This window comes from Euphorbia lathyris, chromosome 3 (genome assembly GCF_963576675.1).
Source record: "Euphorbia lathyris chromosome 3, ddEupLath1.1, whole genome shotgun sequence".
Lineage (NCBI taxonomy): Eukaryota > Viridiplantae > Streptophyta > Magnoliopsida > Malpighiales > Euphorbiaceae > Euphorbia > Euphorbia lathyris.
Window position 1 is genome coordinate 44,049,555 of NC_088912.1, and position 24,913 is coordinate 44,074,467.

The 24,913-nt window shown below is 33.0% G+C and overlaps 1 protein-coding gene across 1 annotated transcript; it reads left to right on the plus strand.

The window, feature by feature from the left end:
- Positions 1-1,097: 1,097 nt before the first annotated feature.
- LOC136224063 (NADP-dependent D-sorbitol-6-phosphate dehydrogenase-like) lies at positions 1,098-18,393 on the plus strand. Its single transcript, XM_066012296.1, has 6 exons — positions 1,098-1,230; positions 1,663-1,757; positions 1,835-1,952; positions 6,937-7,069; positions 17,856-18,075; positions 18,160-18,393. The coding sequence occupies exons 1-6, from the start codon at positions 1,098-1,100 to the stop codon at positions 18,391-18,393; spliced, it is 933 nt and encodes a 310-aa protein (XP_065868368.1).
- Positions 18,394-24,913: the final 6,520 nt, after the last annotated feature.

Below are 24,913 nucleotides of genomic sequence, written 5' to 3' on the forward strand. Positions count from 1 at the left end.
TCTATCTCCTATTCAATTTCTAACGTATGATATAATTACTTTAAGTATAGTTAATGAAAGTTAATAGAATTAAAGGAAGATAATTATGTCACGTGCCAGAAATTGAATGGGAGATAAATAAGGAGGTAGAAAAATGGAGGCATCAAATTTTCTTTCCAACAAATACGATATATACATTTGAAATTAGAACATCTTCAACCATTAGCTTATTTCTATCTCTATATTCTATTTTTCCAACATCAATTTCTATTTTTCCACTTCCACTAATTTGATACACCATTTATTACATAAAAAAAAATCTCTACATTATTTTCAACCTAACACATTTATTTAGTATTTTATTCTTTTACACATATATTATTATTATTATTACCAAAAATTTTATAGAATAAGCATTCATTAGAAAAGTAATTTAAAATAACTAAAATAACAAAACATGTGTAATACTTTAAAATAATTAGTAATAATTATTTATAATTATTTAAATAATTATACATTTTCATAAAAAAATATTAAACAATATAAAGATGAAAATTTGGTAGATTCTAAAGTTCCATCAATTTGATAAAACATTAAAATATTATACTTTTACAAATTATTTTTTATTTTTTATTTGTTGTTAGGTAAATATTGTTTAATATTTTTTTATGAAAATGTATAATTATTTAAATAATTATTACTAATTATTTTAAAGTATTACACATGTTTTGTTATTTTAATTATTTTAAATTACTTTTCTAATGAATGTTTATTCTATAAATTTTTGGTAATAATAATATATGTGTCCATGTTTATTCAATTTAATTTTTATGGCACGTTTTGATGATTACAGTATAATTTCTGGATTACAAGACATTGTTTATTAATATTATTATTAATTTCCATTAGCTGGTCTGGTGTAGGATCGTGTATTTATTAGTATTATATTAAAAATGAGAAATCTTTGTATTCCGGAAAAAGAGGGCATAAGATATGGTTGTTGAATTAAAAAAGTAAATAATAGATTTGATCTCCTGTGGGAGATGATATGAGATGAGTCTATATAAAAAAAAAAAAAAAGCTAAACATAGGGAGTATCTATCTGTTAAGAAAAAAAGATGGAAATAACACTGAATAACGGCTTCAAAATGCCTGTAATAGGCCTGGGTTTGTGGCGTATGAAAGGCAACGATATTAGAGACCTTATCATTCATGCTATCAACATTGGTTACCGCCATTTTGATTGTGCTGGTACTACTCTTTCAATTCTTCTTCTTTGGATAGTGATAAACGGTTGGGATAAGGATAAAAATATGATAATCGAGAATTATTATTCAATGTTTGGTATGTGGGACAAGAATAGAGATAAAATAATACATTTTACTATTTCAATCTTATTTAAACTACATAACATTAATTTGAGGCATAAAATGGACTTTTCTATCGTGTTAAAATCGCAGGAACGTATCCCAACTCCTTATACCAACTCCTTCTTCTTGGGTATAGGATTTGAGGGATGAGAGGCTTATCCCTCATCTATCTCACTCTTCTATCTCTCAAACAGACACGAGATAACGTATCTCGTATTTTTTATCTATGTCCCACTTTCTATATCCTGCTAACAAACACCCCGTTAGAAGATTAAAAGAAAGACAATTGTGATTAACGTGCGTTTGGATGTAGCTGATTACAAGAATGAAGTTGAAGTGGGAGAAGCACTTGCAGAAGCTTTCAGAACTGGTCTTGTGAAGAGGGAGGACCTTTTCATTACCACCAAGGTTCATTCATTTCCTTAATTTGGTTTACTTCCAAATTGACAGTGAAAATGAATTATATTATCTACTTGATTTTGTAGCTATGGAATTCAGATCATGGATATGTGATTGAAGCATGTAAAAGTAGTTTAAAGAAACTTCAGCTTGATTATCTGGATCTCTACCTTGTTCATTTTCCTCTTGCCACTAAACATACTGGTATTTCTATATACTCTCTCTTCATATCTTTGTTTTTTTCTTTTGTTTTTGGGCAGTGGAAGTTTTAAGTAAAATTCATGCTTAATAAACGCCAGTTAAATACTATCAGCTTAACTATCAGTTTAAACTTTTATTAAATTGGTTGTTTGAGATAGTACATAACCTTTTAGACAAAGTGATTGAGGGATTGAATCTTGACTACTTCATTCATGGGTGCAATTAAAAATATATAGACATGCTTCAAGCCAAGAGGCATTCGAGTGAAGGATGTGTCAAGAATTAGTATAAAAGCTGTTATTGAAACTTAACTATTAACTTAACTTTTTAATTCAATTGATCTTGACAATAAATCTTTAGTCTACTTCACTTCTCTAGAAAATCAACTACCCTCTATATTTTGAAAACGTTCTATTTATCGTCTAAATTACTTGCTTGAAGAGACATCTTGACTCTCTCAAAGTGACATAGTGATACTCTAAATTTGCTTAAAGTGATATGTTGCTCATCTGAATTTTCTTAAAATATTTGCACTTCAACTTATCCAACCTGGAATCTATATTTTAGGGAGTCAGTATATCAATTTAAGCAAGTTCGAAGGTAAATATCATGTTTCAAATAGGAGGACAATTGATTTTTCTCGACAACTACATGTATTACACCTAAAATATATGACCAATAGTTTCTCAAAGAATATGGATCGGATGCACGTTTGCTTAATGCGAAGAAAATATGAGGTCCTCAAAGTTTCGTTTGTTTGGAGCAAAATATTGTGTTTTGGAAAATATTATGTAAAGAAATTTTTTTTTATTGGAAAATATAATATTTTACTGTATTTGTTAATATCATAGTAAATTATTTTCTTATGATATATATTTATTTATAATTTTTACTTTAAGTAAAGTTTATATATTATAATAAAAAAATGGAAAAACATAAAAAGTAAAAAGCGCAAAAATAAAACAAAAAATATGAAAAACACTAAAAAAGTGAAACAAAACTAAAAAAAAGCGTTAAAAACGTGCATGAAAAATGAAAAAAATTGTGATACAACATATTTTTCGCGTTTTTTTTCGTTTTTACAATATTTTACGTTTTTCACTTTTTTCGTGTTTAAGGTTTTTTTTTTTGCGTTTTTTTTCACGTTTTTACACTTTGCATATTTTTATCGCTTTTCATTTTTTTCGTTTCACGTTTGTCACGTGTTTACAATTTTTCATATCTTTATCATTTTCACGTTTTATTTTTCCGTCTTTTTACATTTTTACTGTTTTTTCATGGTTTTTCGTTTTTACGTTTTTAATGTTTTCATATTTTTCCTTTCCACGCTATTTACATTTTTCATGTTTTATTTTTTTGGTTTTACGGTTCCTTCTGTTTATCCTATTTTTTCATTTTCCACATTTTTACCCTTTTTTCACTTTTTTTTGTTCACGTTTTTTTTCATTTTTCTATTTTTTCATGTTTTTCTTATTTTCACATTTTTTTGTTTTCCGCTTTTTTTGTTTTTATTGTTTTTCTCGTTTTTTTTTAATTTTTCTCGTTTTTCAAAAAGTGTTAAATGGGCTAATCCGACTAATCCGCATCTAACCTCTTTATTATAGGGTAAATTACACCAATGATACCTGAAATATACTTCAGTTCACACTTTGATACCTGGATTATATTTCATCCCAAAAATATATCCTGATTATGGATGACCGGGCATTTAAATACATGCGACTGGAAATAACCAGTCAACACTTGTTTGACCAATGTTTCTCTCTAATCTGACCATCTCTCCCTCTCTCTCTCTCTGGCCATCTCTTTTCTCCAAAAAAAAAAAAACACAGAACACACCATTAATATACACAATTAATTGATCAAACATTACTCAAAATCTATCGGAAGGTACATGAAATCATAGGCTCACACTGGTTCGTGAAGAGAGAGAAGGATTATGGGAAAGTGAGAATAAAAATAATTCACAGGAAGGAAGGAAGGTACAGGAAATCCTAAGCTCCATTAACAATTCATGCCTCCATTAATTTCAAATACAATTCATGCCTCCATTAAACAATTCACGTCTCATTAATTTCAAATACAATTCACGCATCCATTAACAATTCACGCCTCCATCTGGTTCAAATACAATTCACACCTCTATTAACAATTCCTGGTTCGTGTATCGACTGGTTCGTGTAACAATTCACGCCTCCATCTGGTTTGTGAAAACTAAATCCTCTTGAAACTAAATTCTAGTCTGTAGCAAGGATAGAGAAAGGAAATGAGAAAGAAACATTGAATATTCATTTTTTAGAGAGAGAAACAAAAGAAAGGAAGAAAAAGAAAGAACTGGTTCAGTGAGAATTAAAGAGAGAGAGAGAGCTGAGAATGGAGAAGGGAGAAAGATGTCAAGAGAGAGAAATTAGTCAATATTATAATTAAAAATGACCATTTGTGATAGCCCATCCGAGAAAGGAGACAGAGAAGGATTTTACGGAGAGAGAGAGAAGGATTCTGGGAAAGTGAGAGAGAGAATAGAATCTGGGAATTAAAAAGATTAATGGGTAATATTTATGTTAGTTAAAGGGCATTATTGTATTTTTATGTAAGTAGAGTGTATGGTGGGCCCCATTTTTTAAATTACTAGTGGTCAAACAGACGTTGACCGGCCATAAACCGGAGAAACGCATATAATTGTCCAGTCATTCATGTTTAAAGTATATTTTTGGGACGAAATGTAATTCAGGTACCAAAGTGTGAACTGAGGTATATTCCAGATACCATTAATGTAATTTACTCCTTTATTATATGCCTAAGTTGGGTCAAACAAGAAAAGGAAGAAGTGAAGTAGGGAGTCAAGATTGAAGAAAGGGGTTAGAAAAATGTTTTCCCTTTCCGGAAAGGTTAAAACTTTTTCCTGATTTTCTTTATATTTGTCATGTTGACTAAGATGATATTTTCCTTTCACTTATTTTCTAAGCAAACAAATACCAGAAAATCGAGAAAATATTTTACGAAAAACAAACGAGGCCTAATTCTTTATCCACTCACCTATCTCTCACTCAATTTATGACACGTGGTCTAATTATCCTACTTTAACCCTATTAAATTTGTTTGTCTCTAACTCTTAACTCTATCAAGTTGGGTAAAGTAGGGTAAAGATGTACCATATCATAAATTGGGTGAGAGACAATTAAGATGATAGAAAATTAAGGACATCTGATTTTCTTCTTGTACAATGTATTAAGTATGTGTGGTTTGTTTTCCACTGTATAATGACTAGGGGATAGTACCCTACTCTATGTTACGTGATAGATCTAGAACATGTTGTTGGTCCCGTGTAATGTAATAGGATTAGTTCCAAGGGGGGGTTAGGAACTAATATAACTTTTTCGCTTAATTATGCTGACTTAATTAAATGTTTAAATAATTTCACTCAGTTTTAGTCAGCAAGGCTGAGCGTGATGTAAGATAGCTTTAGTCAAAGGCTGACTAGAACTGTTTCACTTGTGAGTTGGAAAATAACACTTAAGGTCAGCTTCCAACTCAGCACTCTGATTACTCAACGTCGGCTTATACAAATTATATACTGAGTAATTTAAGCAAGCAACACATACATATATATATCAAGAGAAGGGTTAGAGATTACTCAGCAGTCTTATCCTGGTTCGGCCTCACCGCCTACGTCCAGTCCCCAGAATCCTTCCGGGCTTTTTCAATCCACTACTGAGCTCTTTAAAGGTAGAGCACAAACCGTTTACAAAGCAATTGAGTATGCAAGAGTACCGTCCTCTATTCGTCTACTCAATCCTACTGAGCGCTATAACCGAACACTCAGATTTTCTCTACCGTTGAGTACTAAAACCGAGTACTCAGCTTCACTCTCTCAACCTTTACAATTGATACAAGATTTGTTCTCTCTAAACGAAGAACACTTTAGATGAATATAAATTCACTCTAGACTTTTACACAGAGATTGGATTTGGGTGTAAGAACTTGCTTTTTCTATTTAGACAGCTTCTATTTTGGATTTTCACTCTTGTGAAGATTTGCTTTTCTGTCTGTGCTTTTTTGTATTTCGGCCAAGGATCCAAGTGATGAACTTGTCTTTTTATAGCAAAATCTGAAGCTACAATGATTTGAATTCGGACATATCCGTTGAATTCAAACGGTCTTCTTTCGTCATTGATAGGTCAGCATTCAGAATTGCAGGCCAATCCTGTCGTCTAAATTTAGCAGGCGTTAGGCTTGCCAATTTCGTCTTCTTGCACCAGGTTTTGTCTTCTAGCGCCAGATTTGTCTTCTTGCCAAACGCCAGGTGATCCATGCATCTCGAAAAGGTCTCTTGGTGTAATTCCGAGGCTTCTGAATTGGTGCAGACCTTTGTCGGGCTTTGTCTTCTAGTTAACGGATCATTGGTGATGTCCTGACGAACACTCAGCTTGACTTAATTGACGTTGCCTTCGATCTTTATCTTTATCGGAGACTGAGTAACATTCTACTCAGCGTCTTAGGTCAGCTTCGTCTTCAAGCGTTTGTTCTGAAGAAGACTTTTCTTCTATGATGCTGAGTTGTGTTCTACTCAGCATCTGTGGCTCATGTTGACTTCGTTCTGTCTTACTTTTTATTTCTGTTCTCATTTATTAATATACTCAACATTGAACAAACACATTAGTACAATCAAATCAAAACACTTAAATTTAATTGTCTTAATCATGGGATTAACTTAAATAATTTTATCAAATCAAAATCATATGGAAAGGTGTTTCAACACATGCTAGTTGTGATAGTATAAGATAGAGGTTTCAAAGCTACTCGATAAAAAAATTGGCAAATTTAGCATTTGCATTTTTTGTCTAGATTGTATAACTTTCCTATATATATGGTAATCAAGATTTTACAGCTTGAGGAAAAAAATTATTTCATTGCTTGACTTGTTGACCCCAAAATAGATCTTCTTATTCACTTAAACTGTGTTGTGTTTACATGGTCTTATATATAGGAGTGGGTACGACAGGCAGTGCTTTAGATGAGGATGGAGTATTGGAGATTGATACAAGCATATCTTTGAAAACAACCTGGCGTAATATGGAAAGTTTGGTTTCCATGGGTATGGTTCGTAGCATTGGGATCAGGTACTTAGTGAGACACCTTACAATTTTTTTATGCTTACCGATTGCGGACTAGCTAATGCTAGAAGATGAATATAGAGTTATGTGAATTATTCGAACAATTGAAAAGAAAATAAAAATAAGAACACAAAGAATTTAGATGGTTCAGCCAATTCGTGACTATGTCTATAAGAGATTAAAAGTCTTTAATATTGAAGCAAATGAGAACAACTTACGAAATTTTGTATAAAATGTGTTTATTTAGAGTCCAAGTCGTCCATAAACCCTTTAATAAGATAGTAATTAAGTCTAAACTTAATAGGAATCATTTTTTTTTTTTGCTAATTAGCAATAGAATTATAATGATACTAACGGATATTTTCATTAACAAAAAACATACTGAATTAAAAATTAGTATTTAGTGTTATTTTTTAGGATAAATAATTAATTACTCCCTATATTTTTACCTAATACACTAGTTAGTCCACACATATATTTTAAGATCCTTAAGTTTTGTATTAATCGATTGTTTAGTCCATCCTTCTATTTTTCTATATTAAAGTACAAAAATACCCTTAGTTAACCCGGTTGAATAGACAACTTCAGAGGAAGGCTTTCACTCATTTTATTTATTATTTAATATAATATCTTTAAACTAATATGGAATATTATTAAAAATCTTGATAATTATTTCAAAATCATATTTCTTTTTATTTTATTTTATCATGAAGTTTATTAAAGATAAAAAAAATCACATTTATACTTTTATATAATTATACTCCTAATTTTATAATTTTAAGGTATTTTCATTCATCTTTTTAATAAAACAAAATTTACACTAATAAATTAAACTTCTATGAATTTTTTTTATTAAATCAAATACTATATATTTGGAGAAATTACGTGTGGTGAAAAAATAGAAAAAAAAAGTTTTATCATTACAAAGTATAAGAAATGGTAGTTGTGTCACTATTTAGTTTAATTTGACCATGGACTCTAAAGAAGGACTGATAGAAACAAAACTTAGGGACTATATAATTATTTTAAAAAATTCAGGGACTAACTAGTATAATATGTAAAACCATAGGGATTTATAAATTGTTTACCCTATTTTTTATTAGGTAATATTGATAATATGATTTATCATCAAATTATTATTATTCCATCTAAATCAAGTCAGTAAATTCCTAACTTACCATAGCTTATATCAAAACTCCAAATTACCTTCTTGAATTAATGAATTAACTTCAACGATTTTCTCCTTAATTCGTTATTCTAAACTTCACCCCTCATCATGATCTAAGTCCTACCAAGTCATTAAATAATTCAAACTTGGTAGAAGGTACATGTTATGTTAATATGTTAGCCATATTCTCAAAAGTATGAATTTTATTCACAAAAATTTACCCTCACTCATAACTTCTCGAACAAAATGATACCTTATATCATATACTTTGTTCTTTCATGAAACATTTGATCTTTTTATCAAATTTATGACGTTGACTATCATAATCAACATGCACAACATTTTTCTTTTACCTAAAAATGAGGTTCAATCCTTATTGTTAATTAGTACTTTACTAGAGATTTGGGATACAACTGTGGTATTAGTGAGGAATTCACTTCTCCATGAAAAACTATCTATGAACCACTTACCTATTTTTCTAAATGAGGAGATAAGAAGCATAGTTATGGTCATTAACAACAAATCAAGTTTTTGCCATGTAACACGGAGGCAGAACTAAAAATAAAGGTCCCAACAATCCTGACAAATATAAAAGAGGCGATAAGTTTAGAGGAAGGTATAAGTCCAAACTATAGAGAAAACCATTTGAAAATGAACTGTTGAATAGTAAAGAGAGAACAAAAGGATGAAGAATACAATAAGGAAGACAAAAACGCCATTATCGCAATAAAGGAGATTATGATTCTTACCTTCAATCACAAAGAATGTCTACAATGATGAAGCAAAGTGGATGATTGATATTGCAACATCTTATCCTGCCACTCTTGTACAAAGAGTTATTTATCATGTAGAAAGCAAGAAATTTTGGAATAGTGAAGATCAGAAACAATGGCAATTAAAAAAAAAAAGGAATTGTTGACATTCATATTAAGAAAAATATTGGTTGCAAGCTCATTCTCAAAGAAGTCAGACACGTACCTCATTTGAGGCTTAAATTAATTTATTGTGGTGTTATAGATCGAAAAGGTTTCGAGAACTTTTTTGGAAGTAGAAAATGGAGACTTACTCGAAATTCATTGATGATTTCAAAAGGAAGCATATGTTGTACTCTGTAAAAATATGGTCATTTGCAAAGATGGATTGCATGCTATGGAAGAATAATTTTCACCAACTTTCTAGCATAAAAGCTTTGCTCATATTATTGAGAAAGGGTTGCATATAGAAGACAATTTCCTTATTGCTAATGATACAACAGTTTCCCTATGCGTTCATTACTTGTTTGATAAGCAACATAGAGTTTTATTGAATAAATTATCAAGATAAAAACAAATATTCTTGAATTAGATCAGTGGGATGTTTTTTGTCCATTTGAAATTGAGACCTTAGAAGGCAACAAACAAACATTTATTAATGATGAATCACTAAATTACGGATGTAATTCCCGAGAACAAAATATAAAGCATTCCAATCCATCTAGAAATTTTATGTCATGGTTGAAAGGGAGACTAACAAGAAATCGAAATGTCTCCAAACATATTTGGAGGTAAATACTTACAATATGAGATTGAAAATTATTTCTCCAATCATTAAGTCGTACATGAAAAGACTATACTAGGTACCTTACAACACAATGATGTGGCAAAAAGGATGAATTGCACTATTGTGAGGAGGTTAGATGCATGATCAAGATGATTAAGTTACCTAAGTCATTTTGTGTACAAGTAACTCATGCAGCTTGTTGTGTCATCATCTATTATTTTGGATTTTAATGTTATAAAAAATTATGGACTAGAAAAATTGTTGAATACTCTCAACCAAAGTTTTTTAAGTGTAAGGAATTTGTTCCAGTGCTTAAAGAGTAGTGATAAAAGCTTACTAATAAATCAATTCCTTGTGTCTTCTTCAATATCGGGATTAAAAATATGGGTAAAAAATGTGGGACTGTGAAACAACTACAGTTCAGTTTCAATGCACTATACCACATGTGATTGTTACCACTTCTTTTATTTATAACCATTAGATCTCAACTATCAATTTCATTCATTGATTCATAACAGAAAGATAACAGCTTCTGTTATCAATTCTTCATGTATATAACCTTGCTCCTTTGCTTTACTGTATGATATAATAAGATTGATATTTCTCCATTTTATTCTCTTCAATCTAAGCTTTAGTTTTCACATGGTATCAGAGCTTTTGTAATCAACAAAATGCCACCACGAAATCGAAATCGTTTCCGCGAATTAAGAGAAGAAGAAGAATTTTCTGATGGAGAACCTGAAGCTGTGAATGCAGAAAATGTTGCTGCTCAGCAACGATCGGCCACCAATAATAATGGTGATAATCCTGGTCTCATCATCAACAATGTCGTCTTGAACGGAAATAACTACATGTCCTGGAGTAGGTCCATGATTAGAGCTCTCAAGGTCAAGGAGGTTGATGATTATGCCCTAGAAAATCCAGAGATTCCTGAAAAAGGGACTCCGGCATACAAGAAATGGTCAAAAATGGACTGTTTGGTTACTTCTTGGATTCTTAATTGCATTTCTAAAGAAATCGCAGAGGGTTTTCAGTATGTGACAACAGCTCGGGAACTCTGGCTAGATCTTTCTCATAGATTTGGAGAAAGTAACGGTCCACAAATCTTCAAGATCAATAAGGATTTAACCCTAGCTTCTCAAGGTAATTCTTCCATTTTAGTCTATTTCAGTAAACTCAAATGGCTATGGGATGAATTAGCCTTCTTGAGGCCAACGCCTTCATGTCAATGTGGAGCAGCACAGAATTGTGACTGCAATGCTTTTAAAAGAATTACTGATATCGGAGAAGAAGATAAAATATATCAGTTTTTGATGGGATTAAGTGATCAATATGATCATGTCAAGAATCAAATAACCTTGATGGAGTCTTTGCCCAATCTAAACAAAGCTTATTCCATGGTTTTGCAAGTTGAGAAGCAGTTTGAGATTTCAGGAGATCAAACAGTTGAAATTGCAAATTTCACCAGGATTGACAAGAAAGGGAAGCACAAGAAGAAAGATAATGAAGATAAGTTCTGTGATCACTGTGATATGATAGGACATACGAGAGCTAGCTGCTTCAAAATCATCGGGTATCCAGACTGGTGGAAGGAAACCAAAGAGGCTAAAAAGAAAGAAGTCAAGGGTAAGAACAGGGCAAATGCTTCCACACACAAGAAGGCGTCTTCTCAAATTGATTCTGAAGAAAGTGACTCAGGGGCAGATGTCAAATGTGATAAAAACATGAATTACATGATGAGGGAAATGTACAAATTAATAAAAGGGAAAACCGTTGCTGAATCGCCAATTGACTTTACCGCATTTGCAGGATGTACTGGTAAGTCTTCTATCAACATTTCTGATGAAAATTGTTGGATTGTAGATAGTGGTGCCACTTCACATATGTGTCCTAGAAAAGATTTTGTTATAAAAAATAGTACAGTGAATTGTCATCAAACTGTTATTTTACCTGATGGTAGTTCTCAAGTTATAAAGCAAATGGGCAATGTGCCATTATCAGGGAAGTTAGAATTAATGAATGTGATTATCATACCTAGTTTCAAGTACAATCTTTTGTCAGTAAGCCAGTTGTTGAAAGAGAACAATGTCACGATTGCTTTTTATCAAGAGTATTGTTGCTTGAAAGATCTAAAAACTGCAGAAGTAATTGATGTAGCATGGTTGGTGAATGGTTTGTACTTGTTGGATCCTATGTCTTTTACTAGAGATGTTATAAAGAAAGTTGAAATGTGTTGTAAAGCTGCAACTTCAAATCATGAGGCTTCCAAAATCTGACATTATAGACTTGGTCACGCGTCAATTGATGTGTTAAGTCATATACAAGATGCACAAGTAAATTGCAGCAGTGGAGACTGTGACGTTTGCCATAGCGCAAAACAGCATAGAATGCCTTTTAACAGAAGTGTTACTTCAACCTTTTCCAAGTTTGATTTGCTCCATGTTGATCTCTGGGGGCCATATAGGAAGTATTCATTAACCGGAGCTAAGTATTTCATAACTGTGGTAGAAGATTTCTCAAGAGTTACATGGATAGTCTTGATAAGGCACAAATCACAAACTTGTTCCACATTGCAGACTTTTTTCTATATGATTCAAGCACAGCATCAGGTCAGAGTAAAAGCTATCAAGACTGACAATGGAACAGAATTTGTGAACAAAACATGTCAGGCCTTATTCAGTCAGTTGGGCATTCAACACCAGAGAACATGCATATATACCCATCAGCAAAATGGGACAGCTGAAAGGAAGCATAGGCACTTACTAGAGGTAGCAAGGGCACTCTTATTTCAGGCAGGATTACCAAGTACGTTTTGGGGTGAAGCAATACAAATGGCTGTCGCTATAATCAACATTCTTCCAACTAGGGTCCTGAAGTGGAAAACTCCTCATACAGTTCTGTACGACAAGGAACCAGATTACAGTATGTTCAAAATTTTTGGTTGTCAATGCTTCTATATAGATGTTCATCCCAGCAAGGATAAGTTTAGTCCTCGAGCTTACAAGGCCTTATTTTTGGGCTTTGCTCACGGTCATAAGGCGTATAAGGTGCTGGACATTGCCTCAAACAAAGTCATCATAAGCAGGGATGTTAGTTTTCAGGAACACATTTTTCCCTATAAGAGGGATATCAGTTCTAGTGTTTCAGACGATTCTATAGTACTGACAGAAACGCTTGCAACTTCAGCAGATCCATCTACAACTCAAGTTGCACAGATTCCATCAATTATGCACACGGTTGAAGGAAGTGTTCGACGGTCTACTAGAAAAACAGCAAAACCAGTATGGATGTAAGATTTTGTTGCAAACTTTGTACAAACAAACCCAAGTCAACTGAGCATCGTTCTCTTATCAGTTGAACAAGTCGCTTTTTTGACAAATATTCAGAAAGAGAAAGAGCCACTTCACTACTATGAAGCTAGCACTAATCCAAACTGGATTGCAGCTATGCAAAGTGAGTTGGAAGCACTAGAAAAGAACCATACCTGGGATGTAGTTACATTGCCTGAAGGAATGAAGCCATTGCCTACTAAGTGGGTGTTTAGAATCAAATATAAACCAACTGGGGAAATTGAAAGATATAAAGCAAGACTGGTGGTTAAAGGGTATAACCAGGAGTTTGGAGTTGACTACCATGAGAGTTTCAGCCTTGTAGCAAAGTCAATAACAGTCAAGGTTTTTTTTACAATCGGAGCAGCCATGAATTGGCATATACACCAAGTGGATGTGAATAATGCGTATGTGCATGGAACTTTAGATGAAGAAATTTACTTACAGATACCATTGGGGTATTCAAAAGCAGGAAAAAAGAAAGCGTGTAAACTTGTTAAATCCTTGTATGGGCTTAAACAAGCCGGGAGACAATGGCACAAAGAAATTTGTTCCAAGCTCATCTGTTACGGTTTTAAAAGATCAAAGAGTGACCATTATTTGTTTATTATGGCAGACAATCCGAAATCACGATTTATCGCTTTGCTAATGTATGTGGATGACATTTTGATAATGGGGGAAGATGAGAAGGACATTGAAGAAGTTAAAATCCATTTGCATCAGTTGTTTACCATTAAAAACCTTGGTTTTGCAAAATACTTCCTTGGTATAGAGATTGCTAGATCAAATTCTGGTCTTTTGCTGAGCCAGACAAAGTATATCACTGATATTCTAAGAGATGCAGGTATGTGTGAAGCGACTATAGTAGCAAATCCTATGACACATGGGATAGTTTTGACTGATCCAGGAGTTCTATTGAAGGAACCTGCAATTTTCAGAAGGTTGATTGGAAGACTCTTGTATTTACAGTTCACCAGGCCAGACTTGACTTTTGTAACACAACAGTTAAGCCAGTTTATGCAGGCACCATGTGAACATCACTTGAAGGCTGCAATCCATGTTCTAAGATATCTAAAAGGCACATTATGTTATGGACTGCTGTATTCAAATAGTTCAAATATACATCAGATCACTGCATACTGCGATGCAGATTGGGGTAAATGTAAGGAAACAGGGAGATCTCTAACAGGATACTGTGTTTTTCTTGGGGATTCTCTTGTATCATGGAAAACCAAGAAACAAACTACAGTAAGCAGATCATCCACAGAATCCGAGTATAGAAGTATGGCTTATACAAGCTGTGAGTTAAAATGGTTGCAGTTCATTTTGGAGGATTTTGGTATTATAGTTGATTTACCAATTAAGATGCACTGTGATAGTAAGTCCGCCATAGCTCTGGCACAAAATCCAGTCTCACATGATAGCACCAAACACATTGCTATTGATTTCCATCTTATCAGAGAGCATATTGAGAATGGATTCATCGAAACACCACACATTGATACAAAACTGCAACTTGCAGATATGTTTACCAAATCTCTCAGCCTTGAACACATGTTGCCAGCTTTAGCCAAAATGAAACTAACAGATACTCAAACAGCTAACTAAGCTTCATTTTGAGGAGGGGGTGTGAAACAACTACAGTTCAGTTTCAATGCACTATACCACATGTGATTGTTACCACTTCTTTTATTTGTAACCATTAGATCTCAACTATCAATTTCATTCATTGATTCATAACAGAAAGATAACAGCTTCTGTTATCAATTCTTCATGTATATAACCTTGCTCCTTTGCTTTACTGTATGATATAATAAGATTGATATTTCTCCATTTTATTCTCTTCAATCTAAGCTTTAGTTTTCACAGGGACCCAATAAATTCATTAGAAGTGCATATGTAGTCTTTCGAGAAATTGCGACTAGAAAAAACTTCAAGATGTTATAAAATATATGTTACGACTATCCTTCCTTAATTATATGAATCAGTTTCCTTAACCAGGGAAGACTCTAATGCTATCCATATTACACAAGAAAAATGAGAATTAGGAATATGTGATTGACTTCATTCTTGAATACATCCCTTCACCACTTTTAAATCAATGATGAATTTATAGAAGTAATGGAGCATTACCAATAGAAGAAATTGATGAGCATGGGAAGGAACCCAACCAACAAATAAAGTTAAACAACAATTGAGAAGATCTCCTAGAGATTGTAGATCAACATCAAATGATCATATATTTTTAGGATATTTTCCTTACTGATAAGGGGGAGCAGGAGCATTTATAGGAAGTTGCAATTCATCCAAACAAAGAAACTTGGCTCTAAGAAATGGAAAAGGTGATGAATTCCTTGTACAAAAATAACACATATGAGTTAGTTGAACTACCAAAAAGGAAGAAAACATTGAAGAACAAATGTGTTTTCAAATACAAAAATGATGGGGGGAAAGCTGGTGAAGTACAAAGCTCATAAAGTAGCGAATTGTTTTTAATAAAAGTATTGATTATCAAATATTTTTCTCTAGTGGTTAAACGACCTTTACTCGAGCAAGTAAAAGCTTGATGTCTAGTTTGGATCTTGACCTTGAACAACTAGATGTGAAAACAACATTTCTTCATTTTGACTTGAAGAAATAAATCTACAAGGAGCAACTGGTATGATTCAAAATGAAGGTAAAAGAACACATGGTTTGCAAGCTTCAAAATAATCTATATGGTGTAAAATAAGCACCCATGCAGTGGTACAAGAAGTTTGATTTTTCCATGAGTATTCATGGCTATAATAAGACCCATTCAAATCCATATGTCTACTTTAAAAGATTTTTTGGTGACAACTTCGCCTTTTTTTTTTTGCTATATATTGATTATGTGCTAGTTATAGGGTTCACAAATTGAAAGAAATTTATTTGAGTCCTTCGACAAGAAGGCCTTAGGACCATCATAATTGATTTTAGGCATGAAATGATAGAAGCATTAAAAGGTTGTGGCTGTCAAAAGAAAAGTATGTTGAAAAAGTTCTATAATGTTTCAACATGTTGAATTCTAAGCCAATTAACATTCCTTTTCTAGTCATCTGAAGTTGAGTAAGAAATATTGTCATACAAGTAAAGAAAATATGGAAGACATGAGAAATATTTCATACTCCTTTACAGTCCGGAGTCTGATAATTTAAGAAAAGTTCTAAGACCTGCTTATGTTATAGAGTATTAAACCAATCTTACAAAGGGTTGTTAATGTTGATCAATGGAAGAAAATATATATAATAGATATCGACTTCTGGGTACTTATTTGTTGGGGGGTAACAATAATGTGTTGCACATTATGTGACCAAGTCGGAAAATATTTTAGTTGAAGCTAGAAAATAGATGATTTGGTTGAATAGATTCTATAAAGAGTTAAAAAGAGTTAGGTAAAAACAAACAAACAGACTACATAGTATATTTTGATAGTCAAATAGTTATAGACTTAAGAAAGATATTATGTAACATTCTAGAATAAAGCACATTGAAGTTTAGTATATATCCTTAGATATAACAACAACTGGAAACTTGAACTTTTTTTCATCTAGAAAAAATCTTTATAGAAAGGAACCATTTAAATATGTTGACTAAAGTGCTTCCTCAATAAAGGTTTGAGTTGTGTAATAAGCTAATCACTGTGAGCTCCAATTAAAGAACTTATTTGATATTTTTCCCATAATCTAAAGGGGAAAATTTGTTGGGGTCTAGAAACATGTTTTGGTTGGTTATTTAGTCAGCTACGAAATTGGTTGCCAACATATGATAATTATTTGTTTTGGTTGCATAACTAGCAATAGTTCAACAAAGATTCAACTTGTGTGAATTCACAACACTAATTTTTAAATCTTTGTGTAAAGCTTTGGTTATAAATAGCCAAGCTTACAAATGATGCTCAATGCATTGAGGATTTTTTTCTTTTCAAGAGCCTCAGAAATAGTGAGAGAAAAATAGTGATCGAGAGTTAAGAGCTTTGAAAATACTAATTACATGGGTGTATGTTTAACTTGGGTATTTCGTATTCCGCTAAAATTATGGTATACATCAATTTTGGATATGCTTGAGAGAGCCTTAGTATTTGTGTTCTAATTATTATTAGAGTAATTTTTCCAACGCCTTATGATTTTTTCATTGCATAATGGTTTTCACATAACTTCATGTGTTACAAATTACTTTAGTTTTATTCTCATATATTTTTTTTCTTATTTATACATATCATGATGTTGCCAATTTCATTTATGGGGTCTTACATTGTATATATTTTAGAATATACAACATAGTTATAATAAATAAATCTTGTTTTTTTTCTGACAGTTCAAAAGGTATTTTATTTTTCTACCTATTTGACTAGTAATCGTGTGGCCTTTAAATAAAGAGTTGCAATAGAAAAAAAAGACATAAAAATTCATTGAAAACCTAAAATCCTAGAAATGGTGTTCGAAATTGAAAACTTTGATAGTTCATGACTTCAAAAATAAGAGTACATGTTTCTTTTCAGTTTTCACCTTCTTTTTAGCATTAGTTTTCAATTCTAGAGTGAAGTGCATGATTGACAAAACATTACCATATAGTTAAAATTATAGAGTTTGATACATATCCTTTTACTAGTCTCGGTAAATATAAATCACATAGAAGTATAGAGATTGTTGATATTCATATGTATGGCTTTTAAGATATTTGCACATGTATTTCCTTTGGATTTGTAGTTCTTCTCTAATAGAAAGTTTATTTCCAGCAACTATGACATTTTTCTGACTAGAGATTGCTTAGCCTACTCCAAAGTGAAACCTGTTGTGAATCAAATTGAAACACATCCATACTTCCAACGTGATTCTCTTATTAAATTCTGTCAGAAGCATGGCATTTGCGTTACGGCTCACACTCCTCTTGGAGGTTCTGTGGCTAATACTGAAAGATATGGCACAATCTCATGTTTGGACGATCCAATTCTTAAAGTTAGTATCCTACAATTATCCCAAGCTATCACTATCAACATTATTTTTTTCTATGATTTCTCATATCTCATTTCTTTATTTAAGGGTTTGGCTGACAAATACAAAAAAACAGTCGCACAACTTGTCCTACGACAAGGCATTCAACGAAACACAATTGTCATACCCAAGACATCAAAACTTGAAAGACTAAAGGAAAATTTTGAAGTTTTTGACTTTGAGTTGAGCAATGAGGACATGGACATTATCAAAAGTTTAGAGAGGAACTACCGAACCAATCGCCAATCTGTAAAGTTTTGGGGACTAGATTTGTATGCTTAAGCATGTTTGCTAATATAATTTTAATGTTGATTCGCTTGAGAGTAATTGTAAATTAATCATCTTCACATTGGTACTTGCCCTAAATAAATATGTCCATTGTGTGATACTTGCGCTAAATAAATATGTCCATTGTGTGGTACTTGTGATTCACAATATATTTAAAGGGCGGTTGGATTTTGAAATAAATTCTATGCATTTGGTGAAATTCCTTTTGAAATTCTAAATTTTTCTTCTTGGTTTATTATTGGAATTTATTTGGATTTTTTAAATTCTATTTCCATGTAATTATTTATAAGTAAACTAAATTTTATTAAAAATGGATTATGAAATTTGGTGAAATCGTTGGTAAATTCTAAGCTTTTATGTTTTGTTTTATTGTTGGAATTTGTTTATGTTAGAATTATGTGCCTGTAACCGTGTGGGTCGGAAGGATTAGGATTCATATTTAACTTAAGTTGAAATAAGAGTCCTATTTATCTAAGAGATAAGAGTTCTAACTGATAAAGAATAAAATTAATGTTTGTCCTAGTATAATAGTAATTGGGATTAGTCGTCATTGCTCCCATATATAAAGAGGAGTTATGTTCAGAAAATACATCACACTACATGCATTACAAAAGGCGCCCAAGCACTGCTAAATTCTCCCCTATCCAATTCTCTCTCAAATTGCTCTTAGTTCGTGGAATTATCGCATCTCATCCGGTAGCAATTTGACGTAGGATTCTATGACTAGTAATTCAAGATCACAATTCGATTTTTTCCATTAAAAGTCTCATGATTAACCTACACTATAATAGGTAATCGGTTTACCAATTTATCTATTCAAATCTATATGTGTATAAATCTTTTATTGGTATCTGAGTCATGGGTCATGTTTTCTGTTGAATGGATCCATGTTAAGAACATAATATGTATGTTTTGCATGCTAATTTTAATCTGTGTGTATATTTGATTTTATTGGGTATGGATACGTGTTTTTGGGACAATTTTTTCTAAAAAAATGAGCATGGAGTCATGAAATTACCGTGTTTAGTGATTTTGGGTTTTGTATTTTGGATTTGAAATGATTTCCAATCTTAACAAAGGATATGTAAACCTCACACCCTAATTCTATATTTATCTGTTGGAAAAATGAACCTCACTCAGGTGATTAGAGACCCTAAAAATCCTAGACTAGAAAATGTTTCAGGTTGATTCGAGAAAGGTAAGGTGGCGAGAGGTCCCCAAGCGTCGCCATCAAGCGCCACATGCCAAACAGAGGTTTGATGCATGGGCATTAAGTATCATGCAATGATTGGTCCACTGCGTGACACATCATTATGTCTCAAGCAATAATAATTAAGTCTTAAGATAAGAGCAAAAAAATAAGTCATTAACCATCATCTCAAATCAATGTTCAGAATGGAAATGGAGAGGGTGAGACACTGTTTCGAACCAAGTCCAAACATATGCTCAATTCGCTTTCTAGAGCGCATTCCACTCTAGAAATACACAAATGAAAAGGAAACCTACAATATAAATCGCCCCACCGCCAAATTAGGGGCAAAAAAATATTTTCACAATAGTAGATATTTTTTAAAGTATATATATATTAAACTTTATATTTATGGCAAATATATAAAAAGGATATGAAACGATCCAAACAAAAATGAATATCTATAAGTTTAACAACCAAATTTGAAAAATTTGGAACCTGAATATACTAATTTCCTTTTATATATATATATATATATATATATATATATATATAATTTTATCTTTCAATAAATTTTCCCTTTTATATTATTTGATCTTTAAATATTGCATTTTTCAAACAAATCAATTAAAAAATAACACATATTAGTGCATAAGTTATTGCCTTTCATTTCTTCAAAAAAAAAAGTTATCGCGTTTAAACGAGTGCGAAATTATTGTAAAAAAACGTAAGTTTTTTTTTAATAGAATATCATATTTATAAATCAAGTAATCGAAGAATCCTTACAAAGAATCGTCTCTAACCAAACCAGAATAGAAACCAAATAAAAACAACTAGCAAAAGACAAGGCATGTCTTGCCATTGCCTGAGCAGTCTCGTTTGGTTGCCGAGGAACAAAAACGAATTTAAAGTCTAAATTATGGGCTAAATATCTTTACACTCATGTATTATGCCTCCTAATTCCGAGATATCTTAAAGCCTCGGGTGAAGCTTTTACATAATCACTTGTGCATCCACCTCAATTATTACACGACTGAGATTCAGCGAAGTAAGCCACGCCAAACTTTGTCGAAGAGCAATAACTTCCACGATCCCTGGGTCAAAGACCCCTACATAGTGTGACCTATATGATGACACGAACTCACCCTCCGTATTTCTGATGATCGCACCAAGTCCGCACTGATTTTCTTCGGCAAAAACTGATCCGTCGACATTGCACTTCCACCATCCCGGGGTCGGTCGTAACCACCTTGCCTGACCTTTCATTCTAGGCGCAAGGCCATGACAAACGCACTCCTGTTTTGCCACCGTCACCTGCTTCCACACGGTGAAGGTACACCGAGCATCCATGATGGCTATTTAAGGGTAACAGCACCTCCCGTCCCAGATAAGGCAATTTCTTTGAGTCCATATCGCCCAGATCACCATTGCTCGGTCCGCCGCACGACTGGTATCAGCAACCCCCAGAATCCGCAGCAACAAATTCTCCTTGTTCAGAGCATCAAGTCTCGGGCATCCACTTTACATGCAATCCCAACAGGCAGTCGCATACGGGAATTCAAAAAACAAGTGTCTTTCGTGTTCGATGTCAATTTTTCACATCAGACAGCTAATAGGGACGTTTATATGCCTATTTTACAGTCTTCATCGGGTCGGGAGAACTCTCACCCCCACCTTCCACATAAGATTCTGCACCTTCGGTGTCACATCCAAGTCCCATAATCTTTTCCACCCCTCCTCAACACCCCTGATGCTATGACTGTTCTCCAAAAACTGATATCCTGATTTGATGGAATAGAGCCCATCTTTTGAAAGTGCCATTATTAGATGGTCCTGCTTTGGCTGCCATGGAATTGTAAGCTTTAAGATTGTTACGGCCTCATGTTGCTAAAAAACGTTATTCACTTTGCCCCTATCCCAAGACCGTGCTTCATTGTTAATCAGACTAGAAACCGACCTATTCTCCATTCCCTTGTGCATTGGCATACAGACTATGAAACCCCTGTCTCGACTAATCCAAGAATCACCCCAGATCCTAATCTCCTGACAGTTTCTGATTCTCATGTCACCCCTCGCCCAAGTACATCCCTGGCCATCCACACGCTCCTCCAAACATAACTAGGATTATTGCCTAATTTAGAGGACATGAAAGAATCCCTCAGATAATATTTAGCTTTGAAAATTTTGCTAACCAACATGTACGTCTGATGAATTAACTTCCACCCATGCTTACCCAGAAGGGCTAAATTATAATCATGCAAATCCCTAAACCCAAGCACTCCCTTCTCATTTCGATCACTCAACCCTTCCCAACTGACCCAATGAATATTTCTCTTCCCATTACCCTTCGTACCCCACCAAAAAGAGTTCATAATTTTCTATAACTCAGAGCTAACCGATTTGGGAATTAAAAAGGCACTTATAAAAAAAAGCTGGTAGTGCCTAGGAAACTAATTTTAATAGTACCTCTTTACCTGCGTTAGGCACAAAGCGAAAACTCCAACTTTCCAGCCGCTTCTTTAATCGAGTAGAAAGAAATTGGAAAATATCCTTCTTAGACTGACCAAGCAGTGAGGGCAAACCCAGGTATCTACCCATGTTCAATGGAGCATAAATATTTAACAAAGGACAAATAGTATGATGAAGGTATGCCTGAACTGCTTTGCTAAAAAATATCCCCGACTTGTGTACATTAATGGCTTGCCCAGAAGCTGCTTCATACTCATTTAGAATATTTAGCACAATCTAACTTTCTGTTAGTGATGCATTGAAGAACATAAAACTATCATTTGCAAACAGTATGTGATTAACACTGTGGGGTCCAGCAATCACATGACAACCATGTAGAACCCCATCTGCTTCAGCTTTGTACAACATTCTAGACAAAAGTCTGGAGCACAGAATGAATGGATATAGTGAGAGAGGGTCCCCTTGTCTGAGTCCCCGACCAAGAGTAATAGGCCCAATAAAAGTTCCATTTAACGATACTGAATAGGAGACAAAGGTCACACAAAGTAGAATCCACTCAATCCATTTATCATGCAACCCCATTCTTATCATCATAGCTTTCAAGAAACTCCTATCATAGGCCTTACTAATATCAAGTTTCAGAGCAACATTGTCACACTCGACCCTAGACGACCTCAATCGGCATCGAGCGTGAAATAGAAAGATCATAATCAACACTTAGAAGTCTCCAATTTATCTCAATATCATAATATTATATTATATTACAATTGAATTACCAAAGTTCTAACCATAATTCTAACAATAAGCAGCCAACTTCCAAACCTCGCCTAATCGGTCGGTAACTCTCTCTATATCCTGTACTTTCTCACCTAAAAATATTAAAACATTTAAAAACGTGAGACAAAAATCTCAGTAAGAAACTATCAGCCATAAAAACCAACTTTACTTAACATAGCTACATATATACATTGATAAAGGGATTTAATCAAAACTTTATAAAATATACTCAAAACTTAAGTTTATAACATAGTCATCAAAACCTTATAAAATATACTCAAAACTTAAGTTTATAAGATAAAATTTGTGTATGTGTATCCATCCTCGAATTCCACCCGTGTAGATCATAACATCAATCATAACAATATTGAGATATCTCATTTATATCTCGTTACTTGCCTAACAGTTAGGACTACCAGCCGTGCACTCTGGCCATACCGCCATTAGATATGGTCTTACAACTTACAACTCCTACCCCGGGCAATCCTAGATGGACAAAACCGTTTTATCTTTCAAAATATCACAACTCATAAAAATCATATTTGGACTTCAATCCAAAATAATAACAACAATAATTGCAACAGATTTCTCAATCAAAAACCAAATCAAATTCATTTTATTCAATATATATATACATTGAAACCAAAAACATATATGTATATATGTAAATCAACCAAATTAAGCCTTAAATCAACATAATCAAGTACAATCTGAAAATCACATAGAAGCATAGTCAATAGCTTCATTTGAACCATAATTTCACAATAAAAAGCAAAATCGTGAAAAATCCCAATTTTACGAAATTCCTGCATAACCGTAAAATATCAATTTCTGAAAATTCTTTGATTATATATATATGTATATACATAAAACTCAAAATATAGTTGATAGTTACTTACCTTGGCCACTAATTGAAGAAAATACACTCGTTCAATTCTCGTCTAAATTATGTCTAAGACGTTTCTCCTCCAAACACTTCCGAAATACAAAAACTCTTCGGTTAGGACTTAGATCTATGTATAAGGATGCTATGGTTTCAATTTCGAGTGATTCAGCCGGTCGAATCTCCATAAATCAAAGAAACGATGGAGAAACGGTTCAGAGAAAACTGATGATAAATATAAAAGAAAAAAGAAAAAGAAAAGGAAAGAAATGATGATAGATATCACCGCCTGTACTGATTTGAGATTTATATCTCAAATTTGGCAAATATCACGTTTGATCTTTCATCTTTCTATAATCTTTGAAAAATTATCCTAACTTTTAATTTACATATAAAACCATTAAATTAACTCCAAACTTTTCCTATAACACCAAATTAACTTCACACACCCAATAATTATAATATATACTAATATCAAAATATAAATGTTAGAAATTTAGACACGGACGTGACAATTCTCCCCACCTTAAGAAATTTCGTCCTCGAAATTCATATTTTCTAATCTATCTTAATTTTCTTCCTCAATATCTTAATTATTTTCTCAAACACTATTTAAGCTTACCAAATTTTCATATTTAATCATCAAATCATGAACTCTAATATATCCTTCCACTTTACTTATCATTGATCACTAACATCGGTATCTATCTAAACATCATTTATATAACTCGCAATAATTCTAAACCTCAACCCGATGAAGTTCACCAATTAAACAGTAATTTAAATTTCAGATCTCATTTATTCAACTTAAACTTCTATAATACACTAAATTCATGTTATAATCTTCCAATCATTAATTAGACCTGGGCATGGGCCGGCGAGCCCGTCCGGCCCGCCCAGGTCCAGGACCATTTAGCCGGGCTTGAACACATAAAAATGATATCAGGCCCGGCCCGGCCCAAGCCTGTATAAGTCCGTTAAAAACTGGGCGGACTTGGGCTTTACTAATTTTACATCGGGCTGGCCCGGCCCGGCCCGATATATATATAAATTACAAATTATATTATATAAATATAAATTATAATATATTTTATAAACATAGTGATAAATATAAATAATAAATACTTCCAGAAAAAAAATTTGATAGGTCCAGTAAAAAGAATTCATACAAAAAATTTGATAGTTCCAGTAAAAGA